The sequence below is a fragment of the Aythya marila genome (genome assembly GCF_965140915.1).
Source record: "Aythya marila genome assembly, chromosome: 1".
Taxonomy (NCBI): Eukaryota; Metazoa; Chordata; class Aves; order Anseriformes; family Anatidae; genus Aythya; species Aythya marila.
Window position 1 is genome coordinate 182760964 of NC_139042.1, and position 22888 is coordinate 182783851.

Consider the following 22888-nt stretch of genomic DNA (forward strand, 5'->3'; position numbering starts at 1 on the left):
CATTTTTAAAATGAATTGATGCATTGATGTTAGCAGGAACCTTTCTGATAAAAAAGTGACATTTTTCTCCATAAGAGTGCGTTAGAAGATGTATCATAATGCTTCCTATATACATGAACTACCATACATCATATACATCAAATATACATGGAATATATGCATATCAATACATACATATATACATCGAGAACACTGGATCAGAAATGATTGCATGTCTGCAAAATAAAATATGCATATAAATCAAAGGCTCGGTGCATTAGAGGCCATTACAATAAACGATTAACAGTTACTTAATAGTTTGAGTAGTGTATATTTCAGAATAGTATTTGTTAGCATTCTACTGACCTTAAAATTTACATTAGGAGAAAACACCCACTGAAAACTGAAACTTGCTGATGATACACCACGTTTTACTGCACACAGATACTATTATTTCTCTGTACATGTCAACAGAGATTGAAGAGTAGATGATGGACTATCGTGCTACAGCATATACACCAAAATATAACAATGTCACATACTAGACTTAAATTGCAATTAAAAGGAGTATATAATGTAATGAAATACTTTTTTTTTTCTTGTTTAGTTATTCAGAAGCTTAGCTAATTTGCACTGAACTTCCCACTTTTTGTGCAAATCAGAATAACTTACCATAAACTGAGCTTCTAAATTTCTTTTAGATCAAAATAGATAGCAGAAGCATAGATTGTCCTCTGACAAAACACTAACTCTGAGTATTTCTGAAGTCAATTACATTGCATTGCTCTCCTTTCTTCTAGCCTGTTAGAAAATTGCAGTAGATCTTCTGAAGCTGGTGAGTTACCTAAGTTTTAATGGGGTTAAAAAGAAACACAATGGTCCTAGAGTTTTTATTTACATACTCCTTCTACCCATGGCCACTCATAACAAACTGGCTTAGTCTCAACCTTTTGCTAAAACAGTTCTTGATATAAATCTACATTGATACTATCAATCTGCAACAACAGCTTAATGCCATATGGAACTTCTTGACCAGTTACATCAGGTAAATAATGTAAAAAGGCAGTTAGTGAACCCAGCTTGAGACAGATTACATACAACCCAGGAAGCCTACTGACTCCATCAAGTCATGTCTCTTAAAAACGCTTTATTCTCCTTTTCGCATGAATTAAAAATAAAAATAAAAATCACACTATAGCAATACACTTGCATAACAGTTATACCCCTGAACCAATCTGTACTTTCATTCTTAAATTACAGTTTAAGGAATAATTTAGTATGATTTTGCAGTCTTGTCTTATATTTCCATATGTCACATGCAAAATCATTAATTTATTCTGAATTTGGGAAATACACATTCTTTTGGTGTTTTAGGTGATTTAAATACTGTTTTGGTAGTGAATGACTGTTGATGACTGTGTAAAATGCATCTGTACTGTACATGAAATGTAATTATTTCTGTGTATCATACAAAGAGACCGAGGTTGTTGTTTTTGACAATTTTGTTTGACAGTCATATAGCGTATTTCAGAAGGCAGCATAATACATGCATTATGCTGAATAAATAGACATTTGAGGAATATTTAAATAAAACATCTGCATGCTTGAATGGGTCAACCTGGTTTTGCAATAACTTATTCATGGGACTTGTTTTTTTTTCCTACCAAGAGTCAAGGAACAGTAAATCTGAGGACAATGAATGTCCCCAATACACATTTCAGGCAAGCACATCTGAGCCCATGCAAACCATAAGAGAGCCACCAAGACCAACATGCTGCATTAACACAGACTTGCCCTTCTCTGGGTAGGCAGCCACCACATTTCCCTTCCCCACTGCCCTTCACTATTATTGCTGCTACGAGGAGCCCTCTGCCAGTTCCTACCCAGCCTGCAGCAGCAGAGAAAATTGGAGTATTGAATTATTTCAAAAATATTTTTCAAATATTTCAAAAAATTTCTGCTTTGTTTTGAATATATCCAGGCACCGACTGGATATGTCTCCCAGGCTACAAAATTACCTCAAGTCTGAGAGCAAATTCCTTTGATATATTAGTGCACAGATGTGATCAAACTCCTTTCACAGCAGCAAACAACACACTGCAGATCATTTGCAAGGGGCAAACGATAGTGCAGATGATGCTCATCTGTCAGCTGCCTATGCCATAGCACTGGCATGCATGATGGTCAACTTTATCAGGAGCTGAACCATCCTAGACCATTTTTAAGAATGACTGTCCTCCCATAAAATGTCTTCAGAAACAGAAAACATATACTTTACATTTGAGATTTTGTATATAGTCACTGTGGAAACACACCCACTGCTGAACGAATGCATTTGCAGCAAAGAGCACACTGCAACCTGCACATGCTCTGTGGGAAAGGGTGATGTTCAAGAAGGAAATTGGTCTAGAGGAGGATATATTAGTAAAATGACGGGATTGTAAAGATTTGCACTGGGAGGGCGCTTAGGAGTTTGTATGCTCTCTTGCCCGTAACTGGGGCTCACCGTGGTTTTATTTTGCCGTTGACCACAGAAACATCTGATGCTCAGGTGTCCTGGAACAGCCATGAGCAGTAACTACACAGCAGAATGGTGTATAACCAGAGAGCTGGAATAGCTGTCAGTCATGGATAACATCAACATAGATAAATTGACAAAGGCTGTAAGACATACCTAATTACCTAGACCATTTAGTTTCTTACTTGCCTGCATTATCTATTTATTTACTTTTCAAGTACCCATTTTCACTGTATGCACTAATACACACAACAAGCAACTGAAGGCGGGGGAGTGCTGAATAAAAAGCAAGCAGATGCATAAAAATTCTTATGTATTTAGGACATCACAAATTGTTAAAAAAAATGAAGTCTATCATACCAGAGTTTTAAGTTTTTAGAAACAATTTTGTTTCAATAATTCACATGAATTAAATATAATGCTTTAGAGATAAATAAATAAATAAATAAAACTATTCAAAAAAGTATTTTAAAAACACAAAAACTATTTTAAAAATACTTTCCTGTATAATAATTACATTATTTCCCTTATTATAAGTTGTGTAGTCACTGCCAAAAACAGCCTCTGTTTTTACTATATATTCTTTATAATATTCTCTTAGATTTGCAGGGTACTTTTACAGAGTGGGTGGTTATAAAGAACAGAAAGCGGTTATACGTCTTCCAGAAAGCCTTGACTCGTGACCTGCTGGTGGATGAAGCAATACCTTGTCCAAAGACCAGGAATAGTGAAGTTTGTCTCGTAAAAGTATCCCCATACTCCCAAATTATTTCAGTGTAAACCTCACTCAACCTCACTGCTGCAGCAAGTTCCCTCAAGTGTGAGATTCGTGTGGCTGAATGGAAATGTCTGACGTGGGCAGGGGGTGACCCATTTCCTAACACATTAAGTGATCTGTGAAAAACATTAAGGAGCAGCTCCACAGTTGCTTCTTGTGACAAGAAAGATTTGGTTCATTACAGCTTATGCTGCACAGAAGAAAGAATACACCACCATTCTCCTCTGAGTACTCCTGCAAAACTAAGGGGAAAAGGAAATTAAAGGTTGAAGTAATTCTCACTGCTGCAAATGTCTCTAAATATTCCCCTTTTGCCAAGCAACCTCTCACTTACTTGTATCCTAAAGCTCTACAGGAAAAGAATAGACTTACAGCAACCCAGTCAATCAATTTTAAGGTTCCTTTAACAAGCCCTAGAAAAACATAGACACCTCATAGCCTGAGCACACAAAAAGAGAAAAGTTTGAAAGTGTTCCAATTTACAGCTAAGACCTAGATTGACAAATGGGGTTAGATACTCAAAATAGAAGTTTTCTATCCCAGAAAAGGAATACTTTCATCATTCCTGACACGTAAATCTTTCCCTGAATTAAGCTAACCCCATTCTGAATGCAGACTGGCTCAGGAACTGGGTACCAAGCACAAGTTACCCAGACTATAGATGTTTGTTATCATGGAAGTCCAAAAGCACTGGTCTGGGAGACTGGTCCCTTATCAAAGGAGCCCCACCATAATGAAGGAACCCCCACCAAATCATTTTTTGAGAAGCAGTACCACAAACCCCTAATCTCTCTATTCATGGTATGGATTCACCACCCCCTGGACCTAATGTTTTAGCTGTGATTTGATAAATCCCTTTCAACATTTGAACTGAACAAGAGGCATTGAACTTCTTTATTGAAGAACTGAGTAGATCCCAAGGACACGTGTAGACCGTTTCTCAGGGTGCTCTTCAACACCTTGCTTCCATTCTGCTCTAAGGACTGGCAACCCCCACAAGGACTATATAAGTACCTCCACTATCTGTTACACTGCTGTAGGAGTAATTGTGGGCTTAATGAACAGTGGCATACTGATCTCCACCCTAAACACACACATCTCATTCTGGATGATCTCAGGCATAGGTTCATTTCTCTAACCTCCTTTGTCAGACTGGCAGCTTGGGTACATAAATACTCCTCAATCTCAAAGCAGAGGATCACTACAAGTCGACATCTAACCACTACGCATACATAACATACTATATTTCCAATATATATACAAGATGCACAAACAAAATTTAGGCAGAGCAGCAATACAGGTATCTCACAAACCCAGCTCAGGAGCCATAATCCAGATCTGAGGAGACTCTACAAGATATTCTATCATATTCATGTTTCTTAAGATGAATGAAGCCTTAACCCCTAAGCCTGTCCTAGCGAGCTCATCGTGTTCAGACAGCTATACTGCTGCCGTAACTACACCTACTGGCAGTGCTTCTTAACCACCTGGGAAGCCTAACACCAAGCAACTTGGGCTGTAAAAGCAGCCCAGGACTAGAGGCACAGCTGTATTTAGAGAAGGTTGAAACTTGGAATTACCACAGGGTCTCGTAGCCTTATGTGGCCTAGGATTTAGACTAGTAAAGGAAATGTCCAAATGTTAGGACTACAAAATCATAAAATATTCATGCTAGCAAAGGAGCTCCCCAAAATGAACTTAGGGGATTCCAAAGGGACCCTGACAGGCTTGAGAGGTGGGCCTGTGCAAACCTCATGAGGTTCAACAAGGCCAAATGCAAGGTCCTGCACCTGGGCTGGGACAATTCCAAGCATATAGATACAGGGTGGGAGGAGAATGAATTGAGAAGAATGAATTGCCCTGAGGAGAAGAACCTGAGGTGTTGGTGGATGAGAAGCTCAACACAAGATGGCAATGCGTGCTTGCAGCCCAAAAAGCCAACTGTATCCTGGGCTGCATCAAAAGAAGAGTGGCCAGCAGGGTGAGGGAGGTGATTCTTGCCCTCTACTCTGCCCTTGTGAGACCCCACCTGGAGCACGGTGTGCAGCTCTGGGACCCCCAGCACAAGAAGGACATGGAGGTATTAGAATGAGTTCAGAGGAGGGCCACAAAGATGATCAAGGGGCTGGAGCACCTCTCCTACTAAGACAGGCTGGAAGAGTTGGGAGTTGTTCAGCCTGGAGAAGAGAAGGCTCCAGGGAGACCTTCCAGCAACCTTCCAGTACATAAAGGGGGGCCCCCTGATTGGAGGCATCCCAATCCACTGTGTAGTGTAACAGGTCACTGTGGCAGTCCAAAATTCAGGCTTTCTTAGACACATCCTCCTTTTCTACATGGAACTTTCTCTGTAGCTACAGACATGTACAGAAACGTTGCTCAGGCTAAGCAGTGGGAAGGACGAAAATCTGCATACGTGCAGTAATGCTGGGCATAAAACCTTCTGAAAGGCACCTAAAAGTATTTCTGACAAAGTCATTCCAATCAAAATGTGGAGAGCTCTATCCTTTACCCTTTTTCTTAAATCCCAAAGTAAGTATTAGCATCTCTGTAAGAAAGATACAAAAGCAAAAGATAATCTTGCTTGCAATATAACCTGTGAAGTAATTACACCCACTTGTAGACTGCTAAAAAACAAACAACAGCCCACACAACTGACAAGCTTAATTTCATGATCCCTTGGAAGCTTTCTTAGAAGCAATAAAAAAGCAACTGAAATTTACAGTTCAGTTTCTCCATGACAGAATAAGTGGAATGGGTAAAGATGCATCAAATTAACTCACACTAGCAGGAGGACCCTCCTAACTCCCACCAAAGCATTCACGCTCTGTGACTTCAAAATGAAAAAGCCATTATGGAATTTAAGACAGTAGTGATTTTATTGTCTACCAAATCACACCTTACTTCTTTTTTTTTCCTCTTACAAATTCCAAAACAAATGAAAGAATTTTTAAAATGTAGTTCTATGTAAAAACCCTATTTGCCACAAACTACTGTACTCAGTGGAACAAATATATATTTCAGGAGCATGGCTGACTGTAAAAATAATCCTATGAAATAAACATTGTTCATAAAAATACAGTAAAATGCACTTTCCCCATGTCAATAAATACATTTAATGCTGTTTCCAGTTGGCATTTTAAGCCACTAGAGAGCTCTTAATGAAGTACAAGCCAAAGTATAATTTCTCCTTATGTACTTTAACAATTATTGCAATAGCATCCAGAACGGTAAGCATTTTCCTTGTAGTCTTTTGTTTCCATCTCCATGGGAATCACAGACAGGAGAAAAGATTTATTTATAAAAAAATAGGCTACTCCTATAATGATCCCCATTTTGGAAAGACTGTTTAGTTGTTTTATTTTTTTTCTTTTTACTAAGAAATAGTCCATAGAACAAACTGTTTCAAAGGAGAATTCTCTAGAATTACTCAGAAAATTAAAGTCTATTGTCCAAAATCATTGTTTTGTTTTTAATCCCTGTTTAATACATTTAACCGTTTAATAAACTTAAAAATTAAACAGTTACATTAGATAAAAATAGAAGTTTTAGAACATCTTTAACAACAATAGCTAAGATAAAGGTTTTGTTAGAAAAAGAAAATCTTGCACTTTTTACAGATCTTGCAATTTTTCAAATCCAAGTATTTACTTGAATTGTAGTTCCGCTATCCATGCACACACAAAAACACACAATTATATATACATAGATCCCTGATTATTTTAAGACATTTTCCAAATGGCTTATTAAAAATGTAAAAGTCAATTTCAGCTGAAGTCACATTTTGTTTGTTCAAAGCACAGTCATTTCTTCAAAAGACAAGTATCTTTCTTCCTTTCCCATGATGCTTCCGCAGAGGTTTTGTCTATCTACACGTGAACAAATCAGTATTTTACACATCACTCATCTTGTGACAGTAAGTTAACTATTACTGTGCCCAGAGAATGAATGCCTTTTAAAAGCAAGAACAATTCTGTTATACAGCTCTTCTAAGAGGCTGAAATACAGACATTTCATTATCTTTCTTAATGCACAGGCCTCTTTATCAATCATTAGCTGGTTTTTGAAGCATAGGAAGACTGGTATATTTGGTATACTTGATGGAACAGAATAAAAACAACAAAAAATGATTAAAACCCCTATATCTTCTTAGATTAATTCCATCACCTACAACTCTTCCATTTCAAAGTGTGTATTAAAGCTATTTGACATCGATGTATGTTCAAAGATTCTTGTTAGGCTTGGTTTCAGTAGTTCCACAGAATGACATGACAGCTGCTGCGAGGTATCATTCTTCAGGGACATGATTTGATCTGCCCCAGGATCCCTTCTGTCATAGTACAGAGCCCACAGCAAGGTAATAGTGAGGATCATAGCCAGAATCTGCGTTACTCCAATGGAGATTCCAAGAAATCTCAGCACTTGCAATTGCTTTGTCCCCCTCAAAAATGTGTACATTTTTTTACCGCATCCCTATGAAACAAAAATAGATAAAAAAAAAAAGTTAGTCAATATTATTTGGCTTGCAGTTCCCAAGGCTTAGCCAGTTTTAGTACTGGCTTTTCTGGCTCCCCCAAAAGATCTACAGACTTGCATGATCTCATCAATGTTTCTTCTCACCTTTTGTTTTTAAGTGTTACCTGCATCCATCATATGCCAGTTTTTTAGTTCAGCAGAAATACTCTATAGAGTAGGAAAATCATTACATTCCAGACACTGAGTAAGGAATAGTGAAAAAAAAACCACCCTTGATGGAGGATTTCTGACAAATTTTGAGAATGTATTGAGTACTAACAGAACTTCTTTAGTACTGAGTAGTAACAGTATCATATAGCATTATTCCAGCTTTTCATTCTTGAAATAGTAGCATTTCCTCACTGCAAAAAACATATTCATTTACGCTAGTTACACTCTGCCAGCCTCATGTATCTGTAGACTATACTCTAAAAATGAACTTGGCTTCATTTCTGATCTGAAAGCAGAAACTTCTGCCATTTTTTGCATAGTTTACACAAAGAACCAGTTTTTCCTTGTCTTGTGCAGGGCCAGTCAAGGTATATCTCTTGCTACAAAGTAATTTCCTAAAGTCTTTGAAAAGTCTATTGGGTATTGGTTCAGCGGAGAGAAAGAAAAATAAATAACACCAAGTCATTGAGACTGGTAGGGAAGGACAAAACCAATATTGTGAAAAATGACACGGAAATTCACCTGTTAGAAAAATGGACTAACAGAATCACAAAATATCCCGAGTTGGAAGAGACCCCCAAGGATCATTGAATTCAACTCCAGGCTCCACATGGGAACACCCAAAAATCAGGCCATCTGTCTGAGAGCACTATCCAAATGCTCCTTGAACTGGTAGGGCTGGTGCCGTGCCCACTGCCCTGGGGAACCTGTCCCAGTGCCCGACCACATTCTGGGTGCAGAACCTTTCCCTAACCCCCAGCCGGACCCTCTCCTGTCCCAGCTCCATGCCGTTCCCTCGGGTCCTGTCGCTGTCCCCAGAGAGCAGAGCTCAGCGCCTGCCCCTCCGCTCCCCTTGTGAGGGAGCTGCAGGCCGCCATGAGGCCTCCCCTCAGCCTGCTCTGCTCTGGGCTGAACAAACCAAGGGACCTCAGCCACTCCTCATATGTCTTCCCCTCTAGGCCCTTCACCATCTTTGTAGCCCTCCTTCGGACAATCTCTACTGGTTTTATGTCCTTCTTATATTGAGGTGCCCAGAACTGCACACAGTGCTGGAGGTGAGGCCGCCCAGTGCAGAGCAGAGCAGGACAATCCCTTCCCTCGCCCAGCTGGCAGTGCTGGGCCTGACGCACCCCATGGTATGCTTGGCTCTCCTGGCTGCCAGGGCACACTGCTGGCTCACATTCAACATGCTGTCAAACAAAATCCCCAGTTCCCTTTCAGTGGGGCTGCTCTCCAGCCTCTCATCCCCATCTGCATATATAACCAAAATTGCCTCAGGTGCAGAATTTGCTGTTTGGTCTTGTTAAAATTCATATGACTGGTGATTGCCCAGCTCTCTAATTTGTCAAAATCTCTCTGCCCTAGAGGGAGTCAGCAGTTCCTCCCAGTTTAGTGTCATCTGCAAACTTACTCAGTATACGTTCGAATCCTACATCCAAGTAATTTATGGAAATAGTAAAGCCCTAAAATGGAGCCCTGGGGAACCCCAATAGTGACTGGCCACCAGCCTGATGTAACCCTGCTGTTTACAATAAACGTTAGAGCCCAACCCACCATCCGATTGTTCACCCATCATATTATCTACCTGTGTGCTGGACATTTGTTCCATAAGGCTATTGTGAGAAACACTATCAAAAGTTTTGCTGAAATCCAAAAAGATTACATCTACTGTCTTCCATTGGTCATCTATATGGGTATCGTCATAAAAGGAAATTAAGTTAGTTAAACAGGACTTTACCCTCAAGAACTCATATTGGCTGTGACCTGTACCATCTTTCAGATGTTTTTCAATAATTCCCAGAATAATCTCCATAATTTTACCAGAAACTGAAGTGAGACTGACAGGCCTGTAATTACCTGGGTCTTCTTTCTTACCCTTCTTGAAAACTGGGACAAAATTTGCCAGTTTCCTGAGAGTTTTCGGGGACCCTCCTCAGATTCCAAAGACTTTTGGACGAGAGGTCTTGTGATAACATTGGCCAGCTCTTTGAGTATCCAGGGGTGAATCCCATTTTTCCTGCACTTATATGCATCCAGCTGGAGCAGCAAACCCTGCACAAATTTGCAACTAGCTGGGATTTTATTTTTGCCACAATCAGGGTCCTCCATCCAACCCAGGGCTAACTGGCTTAGCATAGTGGTTTCCATGCTTCTTTCCCACCTATACACCATCTCCAGCTGCTGCAGCAGCACCAGGAAACACCCCTAGCCATAGCAGGTCCCCAAGCTGAGTCAAATTAATTACACCTCTGAAGCAATACAAGTACCAACACCCATCCTGCAGACTGCTATTCCCATGGAGACTCTGCAGATGTTCGAGCTTGAAAGTCACCTCACAGCATTATTGTCATGCTTTATTTCATATCTCACTGTGAGAGTGGCTGCAATTACCCACCCTGCACAAACCTAGGCGGGGAACTAGACCCTTCTCCAAAGAGCTTACCACCCACATGCTGTATTAGGAAGATGGTTATACCCATCACCTCTCCCTACCATTGTACAGGTGCAAATCCAAAGCACTTATTTACAGAAAAATAATTATTTACACAAAAAAAAAAAGACCGAAAAAAAATAAAAAGTATGTTAAAATACCGTAAGCAGACATTTTCAAAAAATGGAAATTTAGGAAGAATAATCTCTTATGTAGAGCACATGCTGCACAGTTTGTGCATGTGGCCAAGTAATTACTGCACAAGGTTTCTGAAAAGCTCCCAAGTCCCTGTAGATCAGCAAGGATCCACAGAGATGCTGGCTCTGGGGACTACTGGACAGCAGTGCAAACACAAGCTACACTACTTGCTGCTCAGAAAAGTCTTAGAAAGGATAAAACTCTGAAGAGCAGGCCCTAAGCTACTTTGACACATGCTAAACTTTACAGGACTTCACAGTACAGAAATCAAAGGAACAGCATCAGCAAGGGAAAATTCAGAGTAGTAGTCATTATAGGATAATACTAAGGAGTACCAGCAGGCATTGGTCCCAGCAGAAGACCTCGTGGAACCCATCAGAATGGGCATTACCTTCAAAACACCATTTTTGTGGTTATGTCCTTCCTACAAATCTTGTAACTTTTCTATGAAAAGAAAGCAATTGATCAAAATGACATAATCTGAAGATATATCAGGCTATAATAAACAACACTTTTCAAGTTTTACTTTTTCAAGTAAAATTCCTTCATATAACTTCAGTCATGAAGTTATTTGATGAAAGGCCTGATTCTTGCCTGACACACAAAATTCACACTGCAGTCAGCAGGTTCTCATTTAGGATATAAATAAAATCAACATACTACAGAGTAAGTTAAAGGATCTCAATGTCTTTACACTCTTCACAATGCCTTGGTGTTTTTATGTTTTTATAAATTAACACAGTTTAGACACAGAACAAGGAGAAAATCTGGATTCTTTGAAATCTGAAAAAAAGAAATATATAGCAAAAGCTATGTAATTGAACTTGATGAACAAAAATCACCACGTTAGTGTCTTTTTTTTTTCCTGCAGCTAAAAGACAGTGGTGTAATTAAGTAACTTTCCAAATTTGTTTTTAATTACAGAGAAACTGTCTGCATTTTAATACTTAGATAACGTTAAGGGATTAAGGTACAAGCTGGTCACAATTTAAAAATGCTCAACCACAGCAGTATTCAAATTCAGTTCATTTGTTGCCTGGAGGAAACATCCATTAACAAACAGCACTAACATTAATGCCTGCATCTCCTGCAGAAAACACACATAACTGACACAAATTATGCCCGATCTAGATAGACTGCCGCCCTTTTTTGGACATTTAATGATGTTCTCACAGTTTTGCTCTAATACCTGTTCATAATCAGCCTCAAAACTGAGAAATACCCAGCTACCCCCGTTATCCTCAAATTCATTTTATTTCTGCTTATGCAACATATTCATCGTTGGTAGCCTGCAATTAAGGAGTACACAAATATACTTCCCTAGGCAAAAGTAGTACTTTGTCACTAAACTGAAAGCTCTTGTTGAGAAATCATAAATACTATAAAATTTTGTAGTGATCATTCAGAGGAGTATTAGCTTCGAACTCCTACTGAGCTATTAAGGTATTAAGCTCTAAACCAGTATTAAGGACCTGGTTCAAGTTTACTCTAAGAGCCATTTGGCATTTTCAGTATTAAAACAGAAACAAAGCATGTTTTTCTGATTTACTGCAACACCACAGTACCAACAGAATAATAATCAGATCTTAAATAAATAAGATCTTCTCAGAGCAGCAGAGAACTGATAAACCACAAGCACATGTAACATCTGTTATATATACAAGTTCTGAGGATTGTCAAAATTATACTAGAAAAAAAAAAAAAGTAAAAATTAACACACAATTTTGATTTTTCTGAAGCTATCAAATCCTACCAATTATTTTACAAGACTGGCAGACGTCCCCTTGTTCTCACACCAAACTGAAACAAAATGAACCTCCTAAACATGAGGACTAAGAAGTCCTCATGCACACCCATTTCAATTACAATCTAAGACTTCCTTATTCTATGAATTGTACAAAGGTGAGGGGTTTGTCAGAATAAATGCAGTTCAACATTTAAAAAAAAAAAAAAAAAAAAGGAAAGAAAGAAAAGGCTTTCAAAATATAGCAGCAGGAGCACAATTCCTGTCAAAAATACTTTCAGGCAAGTCTTCAAGTAAGCCACCATCCTTTCAACAGAAATTGTTATTGCAAAGGACTCCAAATGAGACCACAGAGAGCTCAGAGATCCCAGCAGAAAATTACAGCACAACTACAACAAAATTTTATCCATCCCAGCCAACAAACTAAACTTCTGTTTTCTGAAATACTGCAAAGGACTTTTCTGAAGTACCAGAATGGATATTTACATAAGCCAATTTTAGCCTAGCGAGGCTAATCTCATCAGGTTCCCTCTAGAATCAGCAGACTACATAAATTTGTTTTAAATCACTTTCTAAAGAAGCTTTCCTCCTTCTGTTATCCAAAGCAGAAGTCAGACAGATTAGCCTTGCAGTTAAAGTTGTTTTTGCATGACAGTGATAAATATAAGAACAAGGATATAGTACAAGCCTGTAAGAAAACCCACAAACAAGCATCATGGAAAAAAAAAAAAAAAAAAAAAAAAAACAGTTTTGCCAACCAAACACTGTACATAACTCGGAAAGCAAAACATTATTTTTGTGGCTGGTGAAACAAAATAAAGGCTGTCCCATTTTGGAAAAGATTCTGCAGTAGAAAGCCAAATATATGTGTGTTTGTGTTTATTTATTTTTTTAATAAGAGATTAAATCCAACTAAAAAGTCACTGGGGTATCTAGGGTAGAATAGAAGAAGAACTATAAATATGCCCTTCAGGTTTCTGTTAGAAAAAAGCCAGGCAGTCTCTCTGCAAATCTAGTAGGCATTAATTTAGTCTTTGTGCTCCACAACATCATTGTCCTTCACTATTAATTCTCACACATCCTGGTAGCTACTTGACTTCTTGTCATGTTAGCTCTATTGTGTCTCTGATTCTCTTCCTCCACCGGCCTACTTTTATTGAGAGACTTCAAATTGAATCTAGCACTTTTGACATTTAACACAGTTTGGAACACAATGGATGGTTTCAGGAGTTGAAAAATCCTTCCTAACAGCTGTTATTTTTATTCTCCAAAAGTAACTGAAGAAAATGTTACATTATATGTAACAAAATGTCAAACTATACCGTCAATTAGTTTCTGGGAAAAATCATGATTGGGAACTTTGTCAACATCATGGAAGCCCACCTTCAAGGATTGGGCTTGTCCTAGTATTGATCTCGATTTGTATGTCACAGCAAAGAACCAGCATGGTTCTCTGTTCCAGGCCTGGTTCCTCATGGACTCATTCCCAATTTCACACCCAAAAGAGCACACTTAAGTACCACCATTCATCTTCCTTCGTCTAAAAGTAATATTCAAGGTAAAGAAAGAAAAATATCTCACAGTAACTTTGGCTCAGGAATTACCTAAGCTATATTGGTGGCACTCAAGGAGTAAGTGTTGGACTACTACCAGACTGCCTGTCGAGGTGCTTGGTTCAGCTTGAACACCTTTGCTTAAGTCCTCTCCTCTCACTTTCCAGAATCAAACATAGAAGTGTGAACTGTGGCTGCAAAGTAGGCGAGCTGCAGTTGGCTATAAAAACCATACCGAAAACAAAATATCCTCCCTCATGCCTAATTTACTTCATCTCTTCAGAAAAACACTGAAAAAAGATCTGAGAATCTCAGTGTCTTTGTCACTAGATGTGCTCCTGATTTTCAGTGTCTACCTCCACAGTTAAAGGACCTTCTGACATCTATAAGAGAAGAAAGTGTGCAGATAGGAAGTTAGTGCTTCAAGAGTGCTGCCTCTGGAGGTCTTCATTAAAAAAGACAGCAGATGCTCAAAACCTCAGCATTAACAACATTAACTTCTTTCAAAAAACAAAACAAAACAAAACAAAACAAACAAACAAACAAAAAAGAATTGCTCTGCAAACCTTTTTGCTGCAATGCAAGAGAAAAAAAAAGTTTGGAAAAAAGAAACCGGATCATGAAGACTGCACAAAGCCATCTGAAATACCCATATTTTTATTCTTACCTCCTGATAAAGGTCACTGAGATCCTCATGATGTGCCTGCTTAGAGCATCCTGGGAACTCTCTGACACAACAGGAGTCAGGTGGCCAGTCCATCTCTGTCATTTCCAGCCAGTCTGTGAAGTACACCACCCCACAACATTTAAACTGCAAAGGAAGGATTAACCAAGATCAGCAATAATGATGCTACTTCTTCACAAAAGTAGGTCATCAAACAAGTTAAATAAATTCCTATTAAAACATTTTGAAATATTTAAGTAGGACTAAAACACAAACAAGAGCTTTCAGGTACATTCCTCTGCTTTGACAGAAAAGTGGTGTGAAAGAAGTAATGCAGTGACCAATGAACACTTCAGAAACAGCCAGTGATACTGCTCTGTCCTTTAAAACCCCACTGTTCCTTCAAAGGAGGCTTTGCAGAAATTCCCATACTTTTCAGTTTTGCTATCCATATTACTGTAGACTAACGCATGATAATCTCATGGCAAGAGTGACCAACCACATCTGTGGCTAAAGCAAATTGTACGAAAAGATTATTACGGTCTTACTAGTAAGGACTACTCCTGCAAGGCTACAGCTACGGACATATCTGTTGAAAAATAGATCAGGAAAAGCATACAGCAGAGATTTATCTGAAAATAGTAAAAAAAAAAAAAAAAAGTTTAAAAAGTGAGAAAAGGTAGAGACGTTACAAATATTGAAAGACAAAATGTAAATGGAAGAATAGGGCATCACAGTAAAATATAATAATAAAACACAGCAACAGAAACAATCATAAAAGTGGGAACTCTAGCTGCAAAGCAGATGAGCCATAATTGGCTATAAAAACCACCAGGACTAACAACCTGTCTTCTCTGAAGAGCACACCAGAAGATTTAAAGCCAAATGACTAGCCTACCACATTCCTAGCTGCATTCACATAAAAAACAGCTGAAGCAGCTATGTCAGATTTTTTTTTCAGCATTGGATGGGGAGTTGATATGACTGAGAAAAGGCCTTGTAAGAGGAACAAAATGGTGCTGTCCGTCTGAATGTCCTCCAGTACCAATCTCAGTGCTTACAATTCATCTAGCAAAGACCCATGGACTTGAGAACATTTGCCCCATTTACCCACCTCACAGCCAGACTTCTGTATATGATTAATCCACTTCTCAGTCATATTCAAACAGATCAGTGCCCAGATACAATGCTTGTACTCCACTCCTCTTACATACCCCACTTCTTCCATTTCTGAATTTCAGCACAGCTTTAGCGCCCCTATTTTTATCATTGCAACCATAAAGTCAACCTCATTGAACAGTCTCCTTATTATCGAGTCTTTTTTCCCCAACCCCAGTTCTTCCTTCCTGCCTTGAAACAACCCTTCCCGCCTTCCTTAGCATAGTCACAACTCTGGCATTAGACCAGCAAGGGAGGTGGTAGTGGTGGTGGGAAAAACATTTCCCATCTCTCTCAGATGTTAAATAATACAGAAGAAAGAGCACACAGCTGATCAGAGATGACTTTTTAGGAATTGGAAAAAATCATAATGCTGACTAAAGAAGGGCTTCATGCAGAGTGCTCATTCAGGCATAAAATACATACCATGTTCACCCATTCACCATCTAAGTTATGAGTAGGCAGAACAAAAACGAGACTTCAACAGTTTAGTAGAAGTGGTAAAAGAGCCTTCTTAAATTCACTTCAAAGTTTCTCAAAATTCCTTTGGTCACAGATAAAACATCAGAAATTTAACTTAAAAAAGAAATTCTTCTCCCCTAGAAGAGTTAAGGCATGGCTTCTTTAGCAAAGAAGCAGATGTTTTATTACTAGTATTCACCTTAAAACCATTATTATGACACTACTATAACCAGGACCATAAAAGGCAGCTTTTTATTTAATCAACCTATGCATTTAAATCAAGATACAATATCAGCTCTATTCAAGGAATTCAAGACCATCTGATTATGTTATCTCAGGCTGCAGAACAGACACACGCTCTACCTGCATATGAAGGATTACTGTTTAATGTAGCACTTGAATAGCCAGAGCAAGGGTGAGGGGTTTAAATGCATGTAGTCCTCGCTCTCTGTTTTAGGTTTTAGTATAAATACAGACTAACCAAGCACAGCTAGGAAATGTTTAAATAAACAGGAAATCTGTGCAACACCAATAGACTTAAACATTTCAACAAGGGCAGCACAATGACAGGCATTTAAAGAGTTCTCTTCCTGCACATGAGTTACATTTGTAGTTAATGGGTTTTACCTTGGGCAATTTCATTTTTGTAACATAATACTTCATTCTTTAAAAATAGTTCTGAATTTTAGTAGGCTACAGGGCAAAGCTGTGAATACATAAGGCAGTTTTTTGCTTTGTTTTTTTGACTCCTGGTCAAAGGAAATAAAAACCCTGATCACTTTTTGCTAACCTCAACAAGGTTAGCAAAAAGTGATCAGGTCACTTCTCATTCGCAGATGACACCAAGTTAGGTGCGTGTGTCGATCTGCTTGAGGGTAGGAAAGCTCTGCAGGAGGATCTGGATAGGCTGCACCAATGGGCTGAGGTCAACTGCATGAAGTTTAACAAGGCCAAGTGCCGGGTCCTGCACCTGGGGCGCAATAACCCCAAGCAGAGCTACAGGATGGGAGAGGAATGGTTGGAAAGCTGCCAGGCAGAGAAGGACCTGGGAGTGATGGTGGATAGTCGGCTGAATATGAGCCAGCAGTGTGCTCAGGTGGCCAAGAAGGCCAACGGCATCCTGGCTTGTATCAGGAACAGTGTGACCAGCAGGGCTAGGGAGGTGATCGTCCCCCTGTACTCAGCTCTGGTGAGGCCGCACCTCGAGTACTGTGTTCAGTTTTGGGCCCCTCACTACAAGAAGGACATTGAGGTGCTTGAGCGGGTGCAGAGAAGGGCGACGAAGCTGGTGAGGGGTCTGGAGAACAAGTCCTACGAGGAGCGGCTGAGGGAGCTGGGTTTGTTCAGCCTGGAGAAGAGGAGGCTCAGGGGTGACCTTATCGCTCTTTTTAGGTACCTCAAGGGAGGCTGTAGCGAGGTGGGGGTTGGCCTGTTCTCCCACGTGCCTGGTGACAGGACGAGGGGGAATGGGCTTAAGTTGAGCCAGGGGAGTTTTAGGTTAGATGTTAGGAAGAACTTCTTCACTGAAAGGGTTGTGAGGCACTGGAACAGGCTGCCCAGGGAAGTGGTGGAGTCACCATCCCTGGAAGTCTTCAAAAGACGCTTAGATGTAGAGCTTAGGGATATGGTTTAGTGGAGGGCTGTTAGTGTTAGGTTGGAGGTTGGACTCGATGACCTTGAGGTCTCTTCCAACCTAGAAAATTCTGTGATTCTGTAACAAAAGAGACAGCACTGGCATCCTTTTGGAAGCTTCCTGTGCCACTCAAGTCCAGGTAACCACGGTTCTTATACATGACAGCTCCATGAAAGGAAACTAACAGAGCATACAGGAAGGGTAGCATAGCTTAATATTAAAATAGAACATAGAATTGTTCGTTTTATTTTACCTGAAGAATTTCATTTCTTTATAAGCCATATTCTTAACTTTTATAATAATCCTAAAACGTGTTGGTATCCTAACATTACTAGCAGAAAAAAAGACAGTGCTAGCACTTTCATTGAGTTTAGTAACATTCTTACTTTTAACATATACAAAGAGAGTTTTAATATGTTCTGAGTGTTATTTTGAATTAGGCTTCATGTAACACCACGATTACACACTAACTAGATATAGATCTTCGACTCCTGAACTGCTGGATACTTTGATGATATTGAGAATTATTTATATGACTGAACAGAAATAAGCTCTTGAGGTTGTCATGTCTGTCCACTACTAGTATTGGTAGCTTTTGTAGTAGCAGTAGTTCAGTAGTGTAAGCTACCAAACACTGGTCATTTATTTTAATTTACTTTTTGAGGTGCAGGTCTTTATAACACATTGATATTAAAATTTATATAACATGGATACACATGAACTTACCTGTATTAGGCAAAGCTACAGTATGTCATGTAAATAATGTAATTTCTAAGAAAACAGGAGATCAAGTTGTAGAATATACAAAATAGTGTCTTTAGGACCTACAGAACCTCAAAAGCAGGCTATCAAGTGATGTAAGAGACATTGTCACTACACAGGGTTTCATTTAACTTGCATTCATCTATTCACTTAAAAATAAAGTTTTTCCTTTAGCAGATACATAACACTAAACATGTATTATTTCAGTTCATGAATTAACCATCTTCTTACCTCCTTCTGAAAGAAATTCCAGGCGTGGGTCAGCCACTGGTATCTAGGTAGGCCATAATTGGTCATCCTGGCTTTCAGAGTGATCATATCAGACCATTGTACTGGAACCTAGAACAAGGAAAGAAAAGTGATTGACACAACAGAAGGCCAGTTAGCTTGTGGCTCCAAACCGAGAACCTTCATCTACTCCGAGATCTTTTAAGTGCAATAACCAAAACAACTCTGTATTCAAATAAAACAGGAAAAATAAATGTTTCAACTTTTATGACACCAAATCTTTATAAACCTTTATAACAATAGCAGGAAAAAGTTATTTGGATCTTTTTCTGGTAATGTAGTGTACACTGAAAAGGAGCTATCGCATTTTTGAGAGATTCAAAGATTGTCGTGTACAATTTGATTATATGATTACCAGATTTTATCTGGCATAAAATTTGAACCAAGCCCCATCCCAGTCATCAGGGATGGATTTCGTCTGCTCCAATTTAGTTATCTCCTTGTTGCCTTCTTAGTCAATACAATGAAACAGGCAGCTGTCCAGGGTAATTCATCTCATCGCAAGATAAATATTTTACACAAGGCGGATGAATCATTCCCTTGAAGCCCCAAATCCACTTTCTTCAATGTCTATGGTGACAAACGCAGATTTAAATATCTATCTTTTAAATTTGTAACATTGAGATTAATTCTGCCCTGATCATCTTTCCAGTAGCTTTCTGGCTTTGACTGAAGTTGAACACACAGGTATCTTGAATGTGCTCAATTAAGAACAGTAACAAGTTTAGAAAATGAGGACCTGTGAAATTTTTCTTCACACACACTCATTGCCTTGTAAATCTTCTTGTCTGAAAGAATAATTGTTAAATCATTTTTTAAAACCTGACTACACAGAAGTGAAGAGCTGGTGCTCTCATCAGATGACGACCTCTAATTAGTAATTTGTTAGAAATAAAGTAAGCAAACACTATGGCACTGGGCATACAGTGCAGTTAAGAAGCAAGGAAAGAAACTGGCTTCCTGTTTAGCAGCTCAAATTTCAGTGTGCCAAAGTGAAACAAGGAGTTGAAGACTTCATAGTTGCCCTTCTAGGCACGCATACCATTTGTGCTGAGTTTTGCCTTGTTCCCACCAGCCTTAACAGTCACGGTGAAAGCAATCACAACTGCAATATAGGCTTTCATTTGGAGGGCTGGGGAGCCAAGCTACTCTGGTGGCTATGACTGAGCTCTCCAGTTCAATTTGGAGCAAACAGTAATAGCACTGTGTGAATATAAATAAATATAACTTGAGAAGAAAAAGAAAATCACAATGCTTTCCAAGAAGCCTGGTCCTTGTCCTTTGTATATTATGAATATATTAATAATAATAACAACCCAGAAATTTAACACACCTTTCACTTTGCAGAATTTTTATTCCTTGTGCTATAAAGCTTTGAATTCACCATTGTCCACATGAAAAATATATGGTAGCAGTACAGCACTAAGAATACTTATGAAAACAATGTCACAGAATACTTGCAAACATTATACTAGTCACTGTAATAAAATAATTTGCTTTTGTACTCAATGCTGATTTTCAGTGCCGTGTAAAGAGAAATGTACTCTTTTTTCTTTGGATAATACTCTATATCACTGTAATTAAGATTTTATTTGCTAGACTGTTTTATTATCTTGAGTTGAATACAGTCCTAGGTTACACACATAAAAAAGGTGTCCTTTATGAAAACAACTAGAAGGAGGAAAAAAAATCAGAAAGTGAGAGATGGAAGTTAAAAACAAAACAAATCAAACTAAAACCCACTGTAGGAAGGCAATTTGAATTCTGGAGCTAAGGAGGGACACTGTCTGGAATCTGTATGTTTGACTACTACCAGAATATCTAGACATCAAACTGAGGACATCAATGTATCTGCTAAGCAGCTTCCTGCCAGCTCATATGCATAGTACTGCACAATAACACAGAACCATGAGATACATTCATTTGACTGTGCAGCGTATGTTTAGTTTTATAACAACGCCTTCATGCAGCATGTAAATAAACAAAAGTGTAGAAACAAGGGTTTGAATTTGGCACACAAAGTGCAGTTTGCTGTTCAGATCTGCTTGTTAGGATTATTTTTCTAATATATATCAAGGCCTGACCAATGCCCAAGTAAGCTGAGAACCAACAGTGGCTGTTCATTCTTGTGGGTGGAAAAAATAGTCACGAGGCACACTTCATGCTGAGAGCTATCATGAGCTAGAAGGAAAATTGTTTATACAAGGGCTCTTACAGTAGATTTGACCATATGCCAAAGAAAGACCATTTTGGATTAGCAGAGGTGGCTCTGCCTCAGTGACGTTTTTGACAACATCACACACCCACCTACACTAATGCTAACTGATTCTCAGAGATCCACAAGGGGTTCTTGTGATTTCATGCTACACTGAAACCAACACGACAGTGAGCCATTCCCCGGGGATACAAGGCAGTCATCTCATCTCCATGCAGCAGAGTAGGAGAAAGCATGCTGCAGGGAAGTGACCCGCACAGGTATGAAAGAATCACTGAGAAACAGCTGTGCTTTTCCAAACCACCACATTTCCTATGGGTGTCAGCAGCAGGTAACCTGAGTCTGGCCCATCTCATTACACGAGGAGTACTGGTGTTAAGACAAAGAAGGAGAAGGAAAGGTAATTAGTTGGAAAGAGAAAACAGTATTTCAAAGGATACACAGTATTTCAGAGGATAAGGAAATGGGTATAAAAGACAGGAAGAAAAGACAAATAGAAAAGCAATTTCCAAAGAGATCTTTTTCTATTCTATTTGGATGTTCAAAGTTCACATTCGTATTCTTGAATTCCTGGAAGAGAGAGGAAAACCTGAAAGAGCATGGATTACTGGGTTCCCTGTGACCCACTGCCAAAGGTACAAACATAGAGCTCAGTGCTGTTAAGGGGAGAGGGGCCCAGGGAAAGCCATGGGTTTTTCTGGGGGGAAGAAGTATCACCAGGGCCTTAACATGGGTATCTGGGCTTTTATCAAAATGTTCCAGGTTAGAGTTTCAGTCGCATAGCAGGTAACTGAACAGTTACCCCCATAGCTTGGGGGTTGCCCCAAAACACACACATAGCTTCAGGTTTTCTATCTGAATGGAAAAGGCTAGGCTGGAGAAGGCACATACTGGCGCACCGAAGGTTATGTCATTCCAGGCAGCTTCCACCAACAAGATTTATGTGGGAAGATGTTAAGTTATAATTGTCAGCCTTGGTAAAACCCTGGAGAGGGCAGCTGTGCCCATAGGATGATGCACGCCTCTCACCTGCATTCCCAGTTTTAAAATGCATCAATGTGAGTTGACATTTAAAGCAAAGAGATAGACTTAATCACTGTTATATTAAAACACCCTGTTGGAATCTGTATAGCAAGGGAATGAATTCTGATGCAAAATGCTGCCACGTAACTTCAGATTTCAAATCTGCCAGAAATTCCTCTAATCCCAGTACTGTGTAAACATCAGGAAAGCTCCCTCCCATCTTACTGCAGCAATGAAATGCTACACACTGCTGAAAAGACCAATATGTTGGGCATATTTTGGCAGCTTGCAGAAAAATATTTGTCTTGCTATTCATATAAATGTACCAGACTGAACGCAAGACAAAAGGATGTAGCAGCCAGCAGAATAACATTTCATTCTATTTTTTTGCTCAACACCTACCCATTTTCCTGCATGACGGTACAGCTACACAAACTAGACTGAGATAAAACCTCTTCACAAGTTTACAGAAGAGTGTTTTATAGCTCAGACACGCTTTGCTTAAAACTGGTATTTATAGCTTGTGGAGGCAGTGCGATTTCAGAAGGCAGCAAGTTCTTTAGTGAAAGTACACACTGTTTACAATATAGTACACTGAGCTTGAGCTTTTCTTTAAAACATTAAGAACTTTTAGAGCAAAATCCCTACAAATTCTCACATCTCCTCCCTCAAAATACTTATCTTAAAAACTGAAGATCATATTTAATCCTTAAAATTTCCACTGGCTTCAATGAGAATCTGCCTAAGCAAGAATTAACTAAAAATAAAGTCCTTAAATAAATCAGGGGCTGCAGATTTG

At 39.1% G+C, this 22888-nt stretch overlaps 1 protein-coding gene across 3 annotated transcripts in view; it reads right to left on the reverse strand.

The window, feature by feature from the left end:
• Positions 1-6718: 6718 nt before the first annotated feature.
• Positions 6719-22888, reverse strand: part of TSPAN12 (tetraspanin 12) — a 48501-nt gene continuing 32331 nt past the window's right edge. For all 3 annotated transcript variants that reach the window (XM_082780666.1, XM_082780664.1, XM_082780665.1), the window contains 3 exons: positions 18795-18902; positions 14552-14695; positions 6719-7745 (listed from right to left, as the gene is read on the reverse strand). In XM_082780666.1, coding sequence (XP_082636792.1) covers positions 7440-7745; positions 14552-14695; positions 18795-18902 — 558 coding nt within the window. In that variant the 3' untranslated portion in view covers positions 6719-7439. The remainder of the gene's footprint in view (positions 7746-14551; positions 14696-18794; positions 18903-22888) is intronic.